The 18,054-nt window shown below is 35.7% G+C and overlaps 1 protein-coding gene across 1 annotated transcript in view; it reads right to left on the bottom strand.

Annotated features, from left to right (window-relative positions):
• LOC136025270 (CWF19-like protein 2) overlaps window positions 1-16,771 on the bottom strand; it is a 31,741-nt gene extending 14,970 nt beyond the window's left edge. Inside the window, exons 1-2 of the mRNA XM_065701131.1 lie at window positions 16,470-16,771; window positions 6,687-6,869 (exon numbers count right to left, since the gene is read on the bottom strand). Coding sequence (XP_065557203.1) covers window positions 6,687-6,869; window positions 16,470-16,601 — 315 coding nt within the window. The 5' untranslated portion in view covers window positions 16,602-16,771. The remainder of the gene's footprint in view (window positions 1-6,686; window positions 6,870-16,469) is intronic.
• Between the last annotated feature and the right edge of the window lie 1,283 nt (window positions 16,772-18,054).

Below are 18,054 nucleotides of genomic sequence, written 5' to 3'. Positions count from 1 at the left end.
ATGACGACTTATACTTATTGACGACATGACTGCCTGTCCATGGATTATTCTTTATCGTTGATTGTGTATGGCTATGCTGTTTGACCTATGTGATTGTATGGATGAGTAGGGTTAAGGCCTCATTCAAGTGCTGGTCTATATTAATCACTAATTTAGGAAAACAGTCTTCCTTTTCTCCTTCTGTCTCCTTTTTTTGTTTTTTTGTTTTTTTTTAATGTGTTTGTGCTGTTGCACTGGTGATTTCTCTTTTCGTTATAAGTTTCGTCTGCTTTGTACGCCCTATTGAAGAGAACTTTAGTGCTTCTAGTGTATAGTGCACGTAGTGAATAGAACTTCAGAGTTTGATTCTCTGCATCATAGAGATAGCTAGAAATTTATCGATAAGCAGACTATGCTTATAAAATGGTCTATCCAAATTTCACTGTCACACAGACCCCTTGACCATTGAAGATAGCCTCTTTCCTCCTCTTTCCTCTAAACAAAAAGAAATTCGAATCCATATATTATTATCTTCAGAAATGTGATTTTAGTCTCTAATAGGATTTAACTTAACGCTTCTATTAGCTAAAGCAACACTATGTTTACGATTGATCGTATTAAAAACTTTTAGACACAGAGATTGGTATACAATTGGGAAACACAGTACAACAATACCAGAGGCTGCACTCCGAAGTTTTTTTTTGATTTGTTCGAATTTAATATACTTTAGTTCTTGCGCAAATATCGGCTTCCCTCAAAACGAGGCCCGGAAAAGCACCAAAATCTCCTCCCTCCCTGGCACTTAGTATAGAAAGGGTGGTTGTAGAAACTTGAGACCGGACTCCTTCAAATGAAAATTGAAAGCTCTGCTACCCTTTTTGAGCAAATGATTGGAGGGAAAGCAGCATCCCTCTAATATCCTTTTATGCAACTCGAACGATCCATATCTCCCATGATATTGCATGAAAATTATCAGGAAGTCCTGTTGTTCAGAACCAAAAGGTCTAATAACTATTCTATTGGTGTTGACATCACCACCACAGTTCCGAAGACAATATCCCTATATTATGTAAACAACCCATTTTTTCCAGATAGGCGTCGGTAGAAAAGATGACAATGTTTGGTCTTGGTTGTCTAATCAGCTAGGACCTCCTAGACATCATTCGATTAGTCGAGATCCCCAGCGTTTTCCAACGGTACACTTTGGAAATGATGAAGTGTACCTGCGTAGATAAAAAGACGCTAGATGGATCCACGTATTACTCGCAATTACTCAGAAATGACAAGCGGAATTGAGTTGAAATTCTCGGGATATGTTCGAGGGAATAGTCAAGTTTATTTTAAATTTTTACTTGAAGGACAGAAAAGAGGTAAATTTAAAAGACACTATATCCAGCTCATCAAAATACCAGCGTGCAATATATCGATATATCGGGTATATCTTGGGGAATGAACTTTTGGGTATTGGAAAGGAAGTCACTGTGGGGCAAGGAGGCTTCAATATTTGCGTAGAGAGAGATGGGAGAGGGGAAAAGGCGCTAAACAATTTGGGTGTCCAGTCAGCCAAGATGTTTTTGCACAACAACCTCCTACGAAACTTACAATCTATGCACAGTACGGTAGCGCATTTCATCAAAAGAAACTTGTATTGCTTGGTAGCCTATAATCAGAATAGTGTATGTCAGTAAGGTTTGACGTATCAAATTAAAACTTTAAGGGAGTTCTTACACGATGAGAGGGAAAATATGACTTGGGGGAAGAGTGTAGAACCAATTCAAAATAAACTAGGTGCACTCAGATTATTTAAGTACCGTACGTGCAATACCTTGGGGCTGGCTTGGGGGTTAGAGTTGAAACTTTCGGCTACTCTAGGGGTAAGGTGAGGACAGGGTAATGCAATACGACGTATCTCGTGTTCAGGGAGGGGAGAGGCTAACCAATGTTTGTCTGTAATCTCCAAACACTTTTTCACTTTAAGCTCCTACTACGGCCCTCTATTATTTCATTATTCACAAACTGAGGTAATTAAGCCAACTGCGAAAGCAAATTTTTTGAGTGGCTTTTGACTATTTTCGACACAATGTCTACCTTAGAATTTTGACAAAATGTCTTGGGGGCCACAGGGGGATGGGTGTCAAGAAAGAGCTTGGGAGGGGTTAGTTTCCCTCCAATCACTCGATCCTTACAAAGGGCACTAGGGATGTCAATTTTCAATTGATTGAGCCCCTTCCAAAGTTTTCATGATCAGCCATTCCGTAGTGGACGGGTGAAAAAAAATACGTGGTAGGCCTATGACTCTTTACTTAGGCCGGGCGCACTGCAGCTGATAGTGATTTGAGATCATCTTCGGAAGTTCTAGTTTAATTTTCAGTATATTATTGTTCTAGAGAATATACATTTAAAAAAATATGTAAGAACATCACCTTATTAATAAGGATGGATGTAATGATCCACTTAAAAAAGCTAAAATGATGTATGAGACTATAAAAAATAGTCCCATAAATAGCAAAAGTCTCTAGCCAAATATCCGTTTCATAGGACCTTTACAGTTTTTTGGCAAACTCCCTGAGCCAATCTCTTTGACATTTGACCCTTTAAATGACTTCTTAGTGTTTTTTACGAGGTCCCACAAAATCTTATAAAAATGTCATCCTAATTTGTTTTCTTCTCTTAGATGACTACTGACTTTGATAAAAACACGAAATAAAGGGGAAAAAGGGCTAGATGCAAAGTGTTATTTATGTGCTACCACATGAAGGGGGTCAAGGTTCTCATGAAAATTGAATAAGATTATCTTCTTCTGCAAAATAAAGATAAGCCAAATTTACAATACATTTGGTCAGAGTTCTCTTTAAAAGAGTAACAAGAATCGAGTTTACGAAGCAATTCTAACGTACCAAAATAAAAACTTAGATTTAATAGAGGAGTCAAAGTGACGAAGGGAATAATAGCTTGCAGTGATGACTGCAAATTCTGTCGGGAGAAGGAAGGGAGAATACGGCCTGAAAACGGGTCAAAAACTTTTGGCTCTATTTCGCTTAAAACTTCAATTAGTTTGTTTCAATTCGCAAGTCCCTTGTCCATGGGTATCCTGACAAAAAATTGATTTGTCCTGGGCCCAAACAAACAAAAATTATTATTTTATTTTTGTGCAACTAACTTGAAATTTACATCCCAGGCCCAAGCCCTAGGGACAAGAGAACTTTTGAAAAAAAATTCACGGGTTGAGCCCCCCCCCCTAAAAAAAGAAAAACAAAAACTATGCTCAAAAATTGACAAACCGGCTTGATTTTGTTGGTTGTCTTGGTGATTATTTCTGCAGATCATTGGGAAAATTAGACTTAAACACATAAAAAATTGAAAACGTGTTCGCTCGCCATGAATAGGGATATAAAATGGACTAAAAGCTGTTTTACAGGCAACTTCAGACTTATATCTGTATATCCCTGGGTGAATGGATCCCGAGTGCATAAAAAAAAACTTGAAAAAAAACAGTTCACCTGAAAATGAACTAGAAAACGTTTTCATTCGATTGACTAGGATTCAGATTATTTTCAATCTGTCCAGGCAAAAACGAGTTATTAGCCTTTGAATTTGACCAAAAGTTTTTGTCATCCTAAGGCAGAAGGCTAAAAGACCCTTGTTCTTGTGTTGGTCACTGAATAAAATCATTCATTCATACCATCAAATAAGAAGTTATTTGAAATAAAAAAAATTAACGTTTCATCACTAGTAAAAACTTGTAACTGCAAAGAACGATCTTCAATTTCCGATTTTGAAAGGTGGTTAACATACCGCTAAATCAAATTAATCCTTAAAGGAGAGGGGCTAGAATTTTAGGCATTTTTAAATGAGATGCTTTAAAAAACAAGAGCTAAGAGCTCTTATGGCACTTGTGACGAGGCAAGAAGAGCTAAGAGACAAGAGCTCATATGGTATGAGCTCTAACAAAATTCTAAGAATCAATAGATTGATTTAAAAGGAAAATCAGAGGCTGAATACCGGTCAGGATTTAAGATAAGAGCTCTGAGTCACGATATCCTTCTAAATATCAAAATTAATTACGATCCGATCACCCACTCGTAAGTTATAAATACATCATTTTTTCTAATGTTTCCTCTCCCTTTAGCCTTCCAGATGGTCGAATCGGGAAAACGACTTTATCAAGTCAATTTGTGTAGCTCCCTGACACGCCTACCAATTTTCATCGTCCTAGCACGTTCAGAAGCACCAAACTCGCCAAATTACAGAGCCCCTCCCCCCAACTCCCCCAAAAAGAGCGAATCTAGTACGGTTACGTCAATCACGTATCAAGGACATTTGCTTATTCTATCCACCAAGCTTCATCCCGATTCCTCCACTCCAAGTGTTTTCCAAGATTTCCCCCTCCAACTCCCCCCAATGTCAAAAGATCTGGTCGGGATTTGAAATAAGAGCTCTGAAACACGAAATCCTTCTAAATATCAAATTTCATTAAGATCCGATCACCTATTTGTAAGATAAAAATACCCCAATTCTCACGTTTTCCAAGAATTCCGGTTTCCCCCTCCAACACCCCTCAATGTCACAGGATCTGGTCGGAATTTAAAATTAAAGCTTTAAAGCACAAGGTCCTTCTAAATATCAAATTTCATTAAGATCTAAGATCTGGTCACCCTTTCGTAAGTTACAAATACCTCATTTTTCTAAATCCCCCCCAACCCCAACTCCACCAAAGAGAGCAGATCCGGTCCGGTTATGTCAGTCAAGTATCTTAGACAGGTTTTTATTCTTCCCATCCAGTTTCATCCTGATCTCTCCGCTTTAAGTATTTTCTAAGATTTCTGGTCCCCCCCCCAAAGAAACTGGATCCGGTTGGGATTTAAAATAAGAGATTTGAGTTACGAGGTCCTTCTAAATATGAAGTTTCATGAAGATCCGATCACTCCTTCTTAAGTTAAAAATACGTCATTTTTCTAATTTTCATAATAACCCCCCCCCCCTCCCCAAGAGGGCGGATCCGTTCCGATTATGTAAATCACGTATTTAAGACTTCTGCTTATTTTTCCACCAAGTTTCATCCCGATCCCTCCAATCTAAGCGTTTTCTATGATTTTAGGTTCCCCCCACCCCAAACCCCCCCCCAATGTCACCAGATCCAGAATAAATTTAAAATAAGAGCTCTGAGACACGATACCCTTCTACATATCAAGTTTCATTGAGATCCGATCACCCGTTTGTAAGTTAAAATGCCTCATTTTTTCAGATTTTTCAGAATTAACCCCCCCCCCCCCAACTACCCCAAAGAAAGCGGATCCGTTCCGGTTATGTCAATCATGTATCTAGGACTTGCGCTTATTTTTCCCGCCAAGTTTCATCCCGATCTCTCCACTCTAAGTGTTTTCCAAGATTTTAGGTTTTCCCCTCCCAAATCCCCCCCAATGTCAGAAGATCCGGTCAAGATTTAAAATTACAGCTCTAAGACACGATATCCTTCCAAATATCAAATTTCATTAAGATCTGATCAACCGTTCGTAAGTTAAAAATACTTCAATTTTTCTATTTTTTCCGAATTAACAGGCCCCCCACCCCCCACCCCCCAGATGGTCAAATTGGTAAAACGACTATTTCTAATCTAATCTGGTCCGGTCCCTGATACGCCTGCCAAATTTCATCGTCCTAGCTTACCTGGAAGTGCCTAAAGTAGCGAAATCGGGACCGACAAACAGACCGACAGACCGACAGAATTTGCGATTGCTATATGTCACTTGGTTAATACCAAGTGCCATAAAAAGGTAAGAGACAGCTGGTTTAAAGTTTATTCCGTCTGTTATCACTTGTTCCTTCAGAAGAGACAAGTCCATCTACCCAGCGGGGGTTCATTCAAAGGGAGTTTTGAAGTCATCAGCAAATTACGAATTTCAGTCATTAAATGCCATCAAATAAGAATTTTGGCCCGGCTAAGGCCAAAATAAAACTAAACAAAAACAATGAGATACCCAATGGGTCAAGAGCTATCAGTATGGGACGGGACTTTATCTCGCCTCCCTTCATTTAAAATAATGAATTTGGACTAAGAATGCGATTTGGACGATGAGGGTGTGAAAGCTCCCCTATTATTGTAATAATGTCTATACTTTGACACACAAGCTTGAATTCTTATTCTCACTTGTAGCGGTGGAAGAAATAGAAGCATCTTCCATGAGCAAAAGTTCTCCAAGAGGCATTCGAAGAATGCTTACAACCCCATTCCAAAAACATCCCCCAAAAATCTTTCAAGAAATTTGTACTTTTTAAGGGATGATCGTCATTATTGTTCACTATTAATACGGGCTATTGACCACTATTTAAAATTGTGCTTGAAGATGAAGAGCAGAGTTTTGAGTTAGTCGGGAGCTCTCTTCATATTTAATAGCCCTTTATGCTATATTAGACACAGACAAAAATCTAATAGTAAAAAAAGCTTTTACATATAAAAGTAAAGAGCAGCATTAAAACTTAAACGAACATAAATAATCCTACATATGAGGGAAGCTGCCACCCACTTTTATTCTATATTCTTTATGCCGAAAATTCAACAAATCAGGGACATTACACTTGCTGTTAATAGAGCATAGTTTCAACTTTATTGTAAAGAGAAATAGAATATAATATAAAATAATAAAGAAATAGAAATACAGGATGATTTAAGGAGAAATAGAGCATAATGTAAGGAAAAATTTCTGTACCTGTGCAAAATTTTTTGGAAATTCTCTTTCCTCTTCAATGACATGTGCAAAGCCAGATTCATTGCCAAAGTCACAAGAAAAATATGGGAGTGCTTTAGGTACAGCCCGTCTGATATCTCTTCCTCGCAATTCAATTAGTTTTTTGTTTTGCGTCCATTCACCTTCTGATTCCAAGATTGCTTTCTAAAAGCATATTACTCATTACAAAACAGAAAGGTTAATCGGTCAGAGTAGCCAAAGTTTCAATAGTAATCTAATTAGACCACAGATAGAAAAAGGTTAAAGATAAGGTCAAAGATTTCAGTAAATTGAAGTTGAATTATATGAAAAACAGAAAAAGAAAAAGTGGCGGTTTTATTATCCATTGTCGATAGGATAATTAGTAGTCTAAATAACATAAGTAGTAAGAAGACGGGAATTAATCTTCGTGAAAAAAACTATTTTCTAACCTACTAATAATAGCTCATCACAGCTGGTGGTCAAGAGCATTGAGTAAACAAAGACCGTAACTCTTACCACAACTGGTCCAAAAAAAAAACAATAGGAAGGTAATATATAAAAAATATAGTCAAGCGGCATAAAAGTGAGCGTGGAAGAGAGACGACACTGATAATACTCAAAGAGAAAGGAGAGAGAGAAGAGAGAGGAGAGAGAGAGAGTGAGAGAGAGAGAGAGAGAGAGAGAGAGGAGAGAGAGAGAGAGAGAGAGAGAGAGAGAGAGAGAGGAGGAGATAGAGAGAGAGAGAGAGAGAGAGAGAGTGAGAGAGAGAGAGAGAGAGAGAGAGAGAGAGAGAGAGAGGAGAGAGAGAGAGAGAGAGAGAGTAGAGAGAGAGAGAGAGAGAGAGAGAGAGAGAGAGAGAGATTCGGTTCAAACCCTTTTATAGACATTAGAACATCCCTGTTGAGCCATTTTGAAGGGGCTATTTTTATTGTTTTACAATGGCAATTTGTTTAAAGATATTTTGTAATTATCAGTATTGACACACGATATGTTGATTCCATTACGTTGATTCATTTCTATTCGGGTCATTACTTTACCAGACACAAACTTGGTCTTACGAAAAAGCTTCAAAAGTAATGAAACCACGTTCTCTAAGTGATGGATATGTCTTCATATTTGCATGTGAAAGTCATTCGATTTTATGATACGAAAGTAAAGACAAGGAACAAAACTTCACCAATTTGAGCATGAGAAGCAGTAGCATTTATAATGGTTTATTCTAAACGTAAATTCTGTAAATTTAGTTCATCTAAATTTGGGTTGCCTTTTAAGATTTAAACTAAACTTTGAGAGTAATGGTTGCAACCACGAACAACTCAGCTTGAAATCCAGTATCAATAGGGATACCAAGGGTCATAACGATTCCTCCTCCTAAGAAGCTTATACAGCAATTTGGTGAGAGCAGATATCACATTGTCTCAATTCCTTTATGAGACAATTAAAAGAACTACACCCTTTCCTACTTTGTTAGCCTCCTTATTACTGGATGTTAATTAAAAAAAAGATAGAAACTTCACGAAAAAAAAAGTTGTCCCAAAGAAAAATAATTGGCCACGTAATAATTCTAACTTAAAACAAAAAAGAAATTACTATCAATAAATAGATGAATCCCAACAATATCAACCAATTAAAATAAATAACCATATTAAAAATAAAGACGGCAAATACGGCAATGGATGAATAAATGAATTCTATAAAGAAATTAAAATGAATCATCCAGTCGAACTTGGAACGAACAGAAATTACCACAAACAGGAGTAGGATTAACACCCACCAAACCTCCTAAGAGCCTGAGCGTCATTTGCACTTAATTGAAAGCGATTTGTAATTTCAAGCCAAAGGTGGATCTAGAGCAAAATCTTGGGGGAGGAGGGAATTTGACATGGGTACCAATAATCAACTAAATTGACATGTTTATTTAAAAAAAAGGCAAAAAAGACAAAAAAAATCAAATAAGGGGGGAGTGCGGTCCCCCCGGACCCCTGGATCCGCCACTGTTTTGAGCAGTGTGTTTTTCATTTGCCACATATCAAAAAAAAAAAAAACTCAAACGGCTAATCAAGGTTGTAAAATTCAAGTGGTGTTACTCCACCTCCCTCTATAACCCTCTAAACAGCTTTAGTTCTACTTGCGTTTTATTGAAAACGACGTGTATTTTGAATAATATAGTTTTAAGTATCAAAACATCGATGAAAGAAAATAAATAAAATCACTACAATAGTCAAGACGACCAGAGAGAACTAATGAAGGTAGACTGACTGATTAATATATAATGATGTGTATTCCTTAAAATCTCAGCAATTTTTGAATTTTCCAAATTTATCAAACAGATGGTGGTAACGATCTGAAAGTAATGAGTGACTCGGCCCAATAGCAACCAAAATTCTAAAACAGAATTTTGATAACAAAAGACACGTCAAAAGAATTGGCTTTTCATGCTGCTTCCAAATATTTCAGATTCATTAAGCTTAATGTTATTCACTTACATAAAATATTTAATAAAATTTGCCATATTTTCGACAAAGAGGGGAGACACCAACCAGAAGTTAAAAAATTGACTTTTATTCAATGACATCATCAGAATCAGCGTATCAGAGAACCCTACCGTAGACGTTTCAAGTTTCCATCTGCGAAAATGCGGATTTCTGTGTTTTTTGCCAGAAGAAGGATCAATGATGCGTATTTATTACTTTTTACTTTGTTCTTCCCAGGGATGATCGTATCGAAACAATGGTTCCAGAAAATCAAGAGAGGGCTCATTTGAACGAAAATTAAAAGCTCTAGTACCCTTTTAAGTGATCAAAACATTGGAGGGCAACTATTCCCCCTCCTACACAACGTTTCTTTCTAAAGTTACCCAATAACATTCTTGAGATGTCTATTTTGTTCAGCATAGTCGAAAGGTCCAACAACTGTACCTTTGGGGATGACACGACCCCACAACAGCCCCTGAGAAGGGGCTGCAAGTTCACACATCTGTCCATTGTTTAGATGCGGCACTTGTTATTGGGAAGTATAAAAACATTTTTTTGGGGAGAAATTTTCCAAGATGGAAACTATACACGGGGACAGATTTTATCAGGAGGCAGCTATGCATGGTGAATCTTTCGGTTTTTACTCCGTGATTTGGGAAGGACAGATTTCTCAGCGTTATCTGAAAACGATCAAAAATTGAATAATAAAAGGTTTTCCAACTGCAAGTAAGGAGCAACATTAAAACTTAAAACGAACAAAAATTATACTGTATATGAAAATAATTGCTCCTTCTTCAATTCCTCGCTCTTTACGATAAAGATTGACTTTTTGTCACATTTCTTTAAGAACGACACTTGAAACACAAGGACCGTTTAGTCAGAACAAGGTGCTTTTTAAAGTAGTAAAAGAATTAAGCGTGAAGAACGAATATTGAGGAGAGGTCAGTCCCTTTCATGTAAGGACTATTTTTTTCATTTTAAGCTTTAATGTTGCACCTTACTTTCAGTTAAAAAACTTATTTTTTAAATTAATAATTATAAAAGAGAAAATGTATAAAATATATTTAATTTTCAGTAAAGCGTAATCGATGCTATGACTTTTAGAAGATTCAGTGGGTGGTAATCCTACTCCTGTTTGTGGCAATTTCTGTTCCAATTAAGCTTGACTGGATTATTCATTTTAATAATGCTTATTATTGTGTACAAGCAATTTAATCATGTATAACAGTTTTACTATCTTCATTTTTGATGTGGTCATTTATTTCAATTTAGGTTTATTTTAAGCTTGAATCATTATTTACCACCACTTCAACTCGTCTCAGGTTTTAGTATGGCCTTTTACTTTTCTTTCAATTACGTCTATTATTGAGGACAATAATTAAAATTAATTCTTATTCTTTTTCAATTGACATATTATTATTATTGGATAATATTGGAATTATTTGTAAGATGTTTGCTTATTTACTTTACCTATGCAGTTAGACTTGACTAAATTCTAAATCTTACTGGGATTAAAGTGAAAAATGTTTGGGTTGATCAGCGGTAACATTTTTTTCGACTATGGTGAATGACTATCTCAGAATTTTGATCTGGTGACTTTGGGGAAAATATGAGCGTGGAAGGGGGCCTAGGTGCCCTCCAATTTTTTTGGTCACTTGAAAAGGGCACTAGAACTTTTAATTTCCGTGAGAATGAGCCCTCTCGCGACATTCTAGAACCACCGAGTCGATACGATCACCCCTGAGAGAAGAAAAAAAACAAAAAAAAAACACATCCGTGATCTGTCTTCTGTAAAAAAAATGCGAAATTCCACATTTTTGTAGATAGGAGCTTGAAACTTCTACAATAGGGTTCTCTGATACGCTGAATCTGATGGTGTAATTGTTAAGATTGTATGAGATTGTTCGTTAATTAAAAAGATTTTATGAGATATGTTCGTTAAGATTGTATGACTTTTAGGGGTGTTTTCCCCTGTTTTCTAAAATGAGGCAAATTTTCTCAGGCTCGTAACTTTTGATGGGTAAGACTAATCTTGATGAAACTTATATATTTTAAATCAGCATTAAAATGCAATTCTTTTGGCGTAACTATTGGTATCAAAATTTCATTTTTTAGAGTTTCGGTTACTATTGAGTCGGGTCACTCCTTACTACAGTTCGTTACCACGAACTGTTTGAAAATTTCTCTCAGTGCTAAGGAAATTAGAGTTTATCCTTTGCTCCTTTCTAGGCGATGACGTTAGAAACTTGGCCTACGGCAAAAAAGTCAACTTTTGAACTAAGACAGATAGAGCTTGAACTAAGACAGATTTTTCGTCGGCAGTCGATAGATCTTGATGAGCTGATCAAAGCAGATACCAGTTTGAAAGTTTAAAGGGGTTGACAACTTCAGTAGTAAGATACACAATGAAAGCAAAAATAGACCGATACCAATTGTGAGACATATAGAGGAGTTTTAAGCAACAGTCAGCTGTTAGCTCATAATCATAAACGGCAATGAGGGGTTCGCAACTTTTGCTAGTTGGTGTACCTATTATTTGTTTCCGGTGTACTTGATGGTAAGACCAATTCGGTTCCATTGGTAAGACATGTGAGGAACTTGTAAGTAATAATCGGCTATTAAGCTACAATCATCTTCAGCGATGAGGGGTTTCCAACTTTTGCTAGTTGCAATGAGGGATTTGCAGCTTTTGTGAGCTGGTGTACCTAGTATTTATTTTAAGATCCCTACAGATTAGGAACTTTAGCGTTTAATCGAAGCAAGGAAACAAAACCAAAGTGTTGCTCTCGCAACACTTTCCCCCCTTTTTTCGCAAATCAGTCAAATTTTCTCAGGTTCGTAGCTATTGATGGGTAAGACTAAACTTAACAAGAATTATAATTTTGGAATCAGTATAATAAAACAATTCTATTTCTATGTCCATTGGTATTTAAATGCCGTTTTTTAGAGTTTCATTTACTATTGAGCCGGGTTGCTCCTTACTTACAGTCCGTTACCACGAACTGTTTGATTGAATTATTCAAACTAACAAAATTCACTTTGTCTGCTTGGCTACTTTCATTGTGATTCAACAAGATTCAGAACGCGAAGTGTCATTACATTTTTCTCTAACTTGTATAATGTGAATTCTAATAAGGATGTATTTTAGAATCTGGAAAAGAAACATGAATGTGGTAACCACAGTCCAAGAAAAATCGTAATGATATTGTGGTCCAAGAATCAAAATGACCAAATAGATATAACAAACAGGATTTTTTTTTCTTTTTTCAAGCACAATTTCTAGCCCAAAAGTAGCGAGATTAGAAACATTATAGCCCAAAAACTCGCCCCGCGGGTTTTTATTTGTCCCGCGAAGTTGAAAGTTTAATAGCCCATTTGGCGAAAAATAGCACAGCCTGGAAACACAGCCAAGGCATACAGATTTTCAAAGCATGAAAATTAAGAGGCCTATTTAAGGGAACTAATTATTATTAGATAACCATTTGTCTTAAATCATTTTTCAATTGCCAGTAGTTTTTGTCTGTAATTTGGCAGTATCATACTATATAAAATTGCATAAGACATAGTCGCTTCTCTTGGGATGATACTGCAATGCTGCTATTGGTGCCCTTTCAGTGCTCTAGGGTTCACGGGCTGATTATAAGTCATAAGACCATCTTTTATATTGTTCTGTTCGATATTTACTCTTAATGATCATGACACTACCTGACTTGGGTATGGATGAAGTTTTGGTTTATGGATGTTCTGTCATTATGGGGAATCTATTCCGGATTCTGGGGGTTATACACTCATTCAAGTAAATGTTTTTACATCATCTAAATAGGAATACTATTACAACTACTAACAACTCACTGCGGCAACAAGCCGTCTGAGACCAACACAGATGCACACTCTTCCTCCATCTCAACCTATTCAAAGCTTCCCTCTTTACACCCTCTGAGGAAGTACCCGTTTCCCTTGAATTTTTCCTTATGACATCTTCCCACTCCAATCTAGGACGAACTCCTTTTCGTTTGACCCTAGACAGATGGTCGACAAGCATAATCTTTAGCAACCTTAACAAACAAAAGGATATGAAGTAACTCACTTTAGAACAATTTTTATTAAATAATGGAGTAAATCTGGAGATTTAAATAGAGCCCGCAAATTAAATCATCAATCCTTTTTTTATTTTTCTTTGCATAATTTGTGTGTGGTGATTTCAATATTGACCTAATGAATTTGTTTATTAATACAGAAGTTAGCCAGTTTTTAAATATTATGCTGAGTTATGGGTTGAAGCCTACGATTACAGTCCCAACTAGGGTTACTATGAATTCAGCATCGTTGATTGATAATATTTTTGCTAATGTCAGTTACTATAATGCAAGTGTGATAATAAATGAAGTATCTGACCATTTTGGGATATTTTTGAGTGTTCAAATTTTTTTTAGTAAAGGTACTAGGCTTAACTCAAATTCACAAAATAGGTAAAAAAGTGATCATTGATAATAATGTGCTCATTCTTTATAAAGTAATGTTAGGGAAATGTAATTTTGAATTTTTAAATAGTAATGAGCTAGATATTAATGCTAAGTTTCAAAACTGGTATTAAATTATAAATAGTTTATTGATTGATTGTAGTATTTGTAAAAATGCAACTCGTCGTAGAGAAACTCCAAAGAAACCATGGATCACCCGAGCTCTTTTAAAGGCTATTATTAGAAGAAGATATTTGTTCAAAATGTGTGCGGCTAGTAATAGTGTAAGTGATAAAACAGAATACAAGATTTATAGTAACCAGTTAAATGCACTACTTCGTAAGGCCAAAGCTGAATACTATTGTAATAAATTTAAATCTTGTGAAGGTAACCCTAGAAAAACATGGCAAATTATAAAATCCGTCGTAAGTCCTAATAATGATGGTATATTTCCTGACGGTATACATAATGATAGTACAACTGCTGATAGAATATGCCGTCATTTTGCTGATGTGGGAAAGGATTTGGTCCAAAGTATAGTTATTTCTGAGCATGAAGGTAGTTTTAAGAAATATTTATCGAATGCAAGTGATGTTTCAGCATATTTGAAGCCAATCAACGCTTCTGAGCTTACTGAAACATTGAAAAAATTAAAAATTGGAGCTTCAGGCTCTGATTTTGTAACAGTTAAAACTTTAAAGTATATTTACCCTGTTATTTCCGGTCATTTAGTGTATTTATTTAATGAATGTTTAAGGACTGGAGTGTTTCCAAGTTGTTTTAAAATTGCAAAAGTTATTCCTGTCTATAAAGGTGGAGATAAAAATGTACTAGGAAACTATAGGCCCATTTCTTTATTACCAGTAGTATCTAGATTGTTTGAAAAATTGATAGTTACAAGAATGGTTGAATTTTTGGAGAGTAAATCATTTTTTAATCCAAATCAATTTGGTTTTCGGAAGGGTTTATCTACTGAGCATGCTGTTTTATTTTTGACAACTTTTGTGAATGATGCGTTGGATAATGGTATGAAAGTCGCTTCTGTTTTTCTTGATATTGTAAAAGCTTTTGACTGCGTTGACCATTTTATACTCATTACCAAATTAGAAAATTATGGTTTTAGAGGACCATTTCTTGAATTACTGTCCTCGTTTTTAAAAGAAAGAACTCAATATGTACAACTAGGAGATAATGTTTCTTCAGTAAGTAGTGTTAAATTTGGAGTACCTCAAGGATCTGTTCTTGGTCCCCTGTTATTTCTTTTTTATAAATGATTTATGTAGAGCTTTTAATATGATTTCGTAGGATCTTGACATTGGATGTGATGGGGAAAAAGTAATTGTTCCCAGCTTTGCGGATGACACTCATATAACTGTGGCTGCACGAACAGGAATTCAGCTGTTGAGTCGTATTAGCTCTTGTATGGAGTTTGTACAAAATTGGATGAAGCTTAATAAGTTAAATTTGAATTATAGTAAATCTTGCTTTTTATTGTATGGTAGGAGCTCAAATTATTACCCTTGGATAGACAGACTTAATATTGCTGATATGAGTATTTTAAGAATAAATTGTACAAAATATCTAGGAGTTTTAATTGATGAATGTCTCAGCTTTAGAGAACATATAGATTATATTAGTCTTAAACTCGCTAGGAATGTTGGCATTTTAAGAAAGTTGCAGTATATTTTCCCAAGAGATATTTTAAGAACAATATATTATTCCTTAATTCATCCTTATCTGCTATATTGTTGCAATGTTTGGGGTAGTACATTTCCTTCTCATCTCCATCGTGTTCGAGTTTTGCAGAATAAAGCGCTTCGAGTGTTATGTGGTGTAGGTTTTAAAGACTCGGTACAAAAGAGGTATATAGAATGCAAAATCTTGCCTTTAGCAGGACTTATTATTTTTTATCGAAGCCTGTTTATATATAAATATTTTCAAAATTGTTTACCAACATGTTTTAAAAGTATGTTTGAATTAGGAAGTGATATTCATACACATTCTACGAGACAGTCCGATATAATTCGTCGTCCGCTTGCTATTACCCGTAGATCTCAATTTTCTATTCGGCATCTAGGACCCCATGCATGGAATTGTTTACCTACGACTTTGAGAAACATGGATAGTTTTTTTGAATTTCGGCGGGAATTAAAGCTATTTTGCCTTAATATTTATGGTTTTGATAGTTGAGTGGACCTCAAGTGGAGCCAAGATGTTGGTTTTGATTTTGGCGATACTGGTAAAGTGGTTTTGGTTTCTTTTTGTTTTGTCTCTTTTGAAGTGTAAATCCGTTTCGATTGAAATGCAGGGTAATTGATTTTTTCTTCTTCTTTCTTTCTTTTTTCTTTTCCTTTTCTTTTCTTTTTATTTTTTCTTCTTTTTCGTATTGTTTTATTTGTATGTGTATTGGGGTTGTAAGCCCAAACAAGCTTTGCTTCGGGCCATTTGCTTGTTTTGTTTTGTTATTTATATTAATAAACCCATCTTTCTCTCTCTCTAAATCCATATTTTTTGTTTGCTTTTTCGTTTGTCTATACTTATATTTTGCAATTTTTCACTCACGTTTTCCTCTTTGAAATCCTTTTCACTTTTTCTACTTTTCAGTAGAATTCCAATGATAAGAGTCAATTAAATCTAAGCCCGTTCCTTCAAAACAAAATATTTCATAGCTTTGGGTATTGGTTTGTACTTCAATGAAAGTATATACTTTTATTTTGGCGTTTGTTTTTTTATGTTTTTTCTTTATGACCTAAGTACTTCTAATATACATTAATCTTGACTATTTCAGTATTTCAGACATTGGATAAATCTGCCTATTATAACTAGAACAAAAAAGAAATCGAACAAACCTTAAAGTATATTGGTGCAAGATCACCAACTTCTCTTGGAAGAGGGACGCATTCAGTGACCATATGCGGCCATTTTTTCAAGTTCATTGCCGATTCAAAAAAGACACAGTCTTCTTCTTCCTCACTGAACATAGATACAAGAGCTTTCTTAAATCGCTATAAGGAGAGGATAAGTTAGGAGCTTATTTTGGGCGGATAGGGGTCACACTTTAGAGAGGATAAGTTCATCAAAATTGCAAAAACAGAAAATTATCTGAAAATCTCACCAAACTTTAAAAAATCATTTCAAAACACACTGTTTTCTAACGTTGGCCCCTTCCTCTCCAAAAACCATGGGAGGCAAAATATTGCCCTCTCTAAAAACCAAATATTGCCTGCAAAACCTAGGAGAATTTCCAAGTTTAGAGGAGATATATTTTGTCTGAACTTTGGGTAACTGGTAACCTAACTTTAACCTAACTTTAAACCTAACTTTAAAAAATCATTTCAAAGCACACTGTTTTCTAACGTTGGCCCCTTCCTCTCCAAAAACCATGGGAGGCAAAATATTGCCCTCTCTAAAAACCAAATATTGCCTGCAAAACCTAGGAGAATTTCCAAGTTTAGAGGAGATATATTTTGTCTGAACTTTGGGTAACTGGTTGTCCTATTCTTTTGTGAAGTTTAGCAATTACAGGGATATTTATTAACCTGGGAATCAATTTTTGAATCCTGATAGAAACTCATTATGCTTCATAGATTTAGTGCCACGGAGTTACACTCTATACCTTTAAGTTAAATGGAATCTGTATAGCCCTTGTACTTTTAGTCATCCAATAGAGCTTTAATATTCTTCAACCTTGATAAGTGTTTTTGACTCACGCAAGAGATTTCCAGAGGAGGGGGAGAATTTTTCGAATCGATAGACAAAAGCTCAGTAAAAGCATTTAAATGGTGGTTAACATACTTTACTACGTTTTCTTCAAGACAGGAAGGTTGTTTATGAAAATAAAAGCAGAACTAAAACTGGGGAGCAGCAGGATGCTTTCTCTTCAAGAAAAAAAGATGAACAATGATATTTTTCCAGGCCAATAAGACCCATTTTAAAAGGTGGTTTTGTTGCTTTACTATGTCTTCTCGAAGAAAGGAAGAGTCTTTATGCAAATAAAAGTAGAACAGGAAATTGGTGAGCAGCAGGATATTTTCATTTCTAGAAAAAAAACGACCAAAAATTATATTTTTCCAGGCCAAGATATCGTCATTAAGACCCGTCTTAATTGGGGTTCTGTAGCTTTACTAGGTCTTCTCCAAGAAAAGAAGAATCATTATGCAAATAAAAGCAGAACAGGAAATTGGTGAGCAGCAGGATATTTTCATTTCTAGAAGAAACGACGAACAATTATATTTTTCCAGGCCAAGATATCGTCATTAAGACCCGTCTTACTTGGGGTTCTGCTGCTTTACTATGTCTTCTTCAAGAAAGGGAAAGTTCTTACGCAAATATGAACAGGAATGGAAAATGGTGAGCAGCAAAATATTTTCTCTTCTAGATAAAAAGGCGACAAATAATTTCTTCATGCGAAGTAACCGGCTATAAGACCCGTCT

The sequence above is a fragment of the Artemia franciscana genome, chromosome 3 (assembly GCF_032884065.1).
Source record: "Artemia franciscana chromosome 3, ASM3288406v1, whole genome shotgun sequence".
NCBI classification, from domain to species: Eukaryota; Metazoa; Arthropoda; class Branchiopoda; order Anostraca; family Artemiidae; genus Artemia; species Artemia franciscana.
Note: the sequence above shows the minus strand (reverse complement) of the source record. Positions and strands in the feature narration are given on the sequence as shown.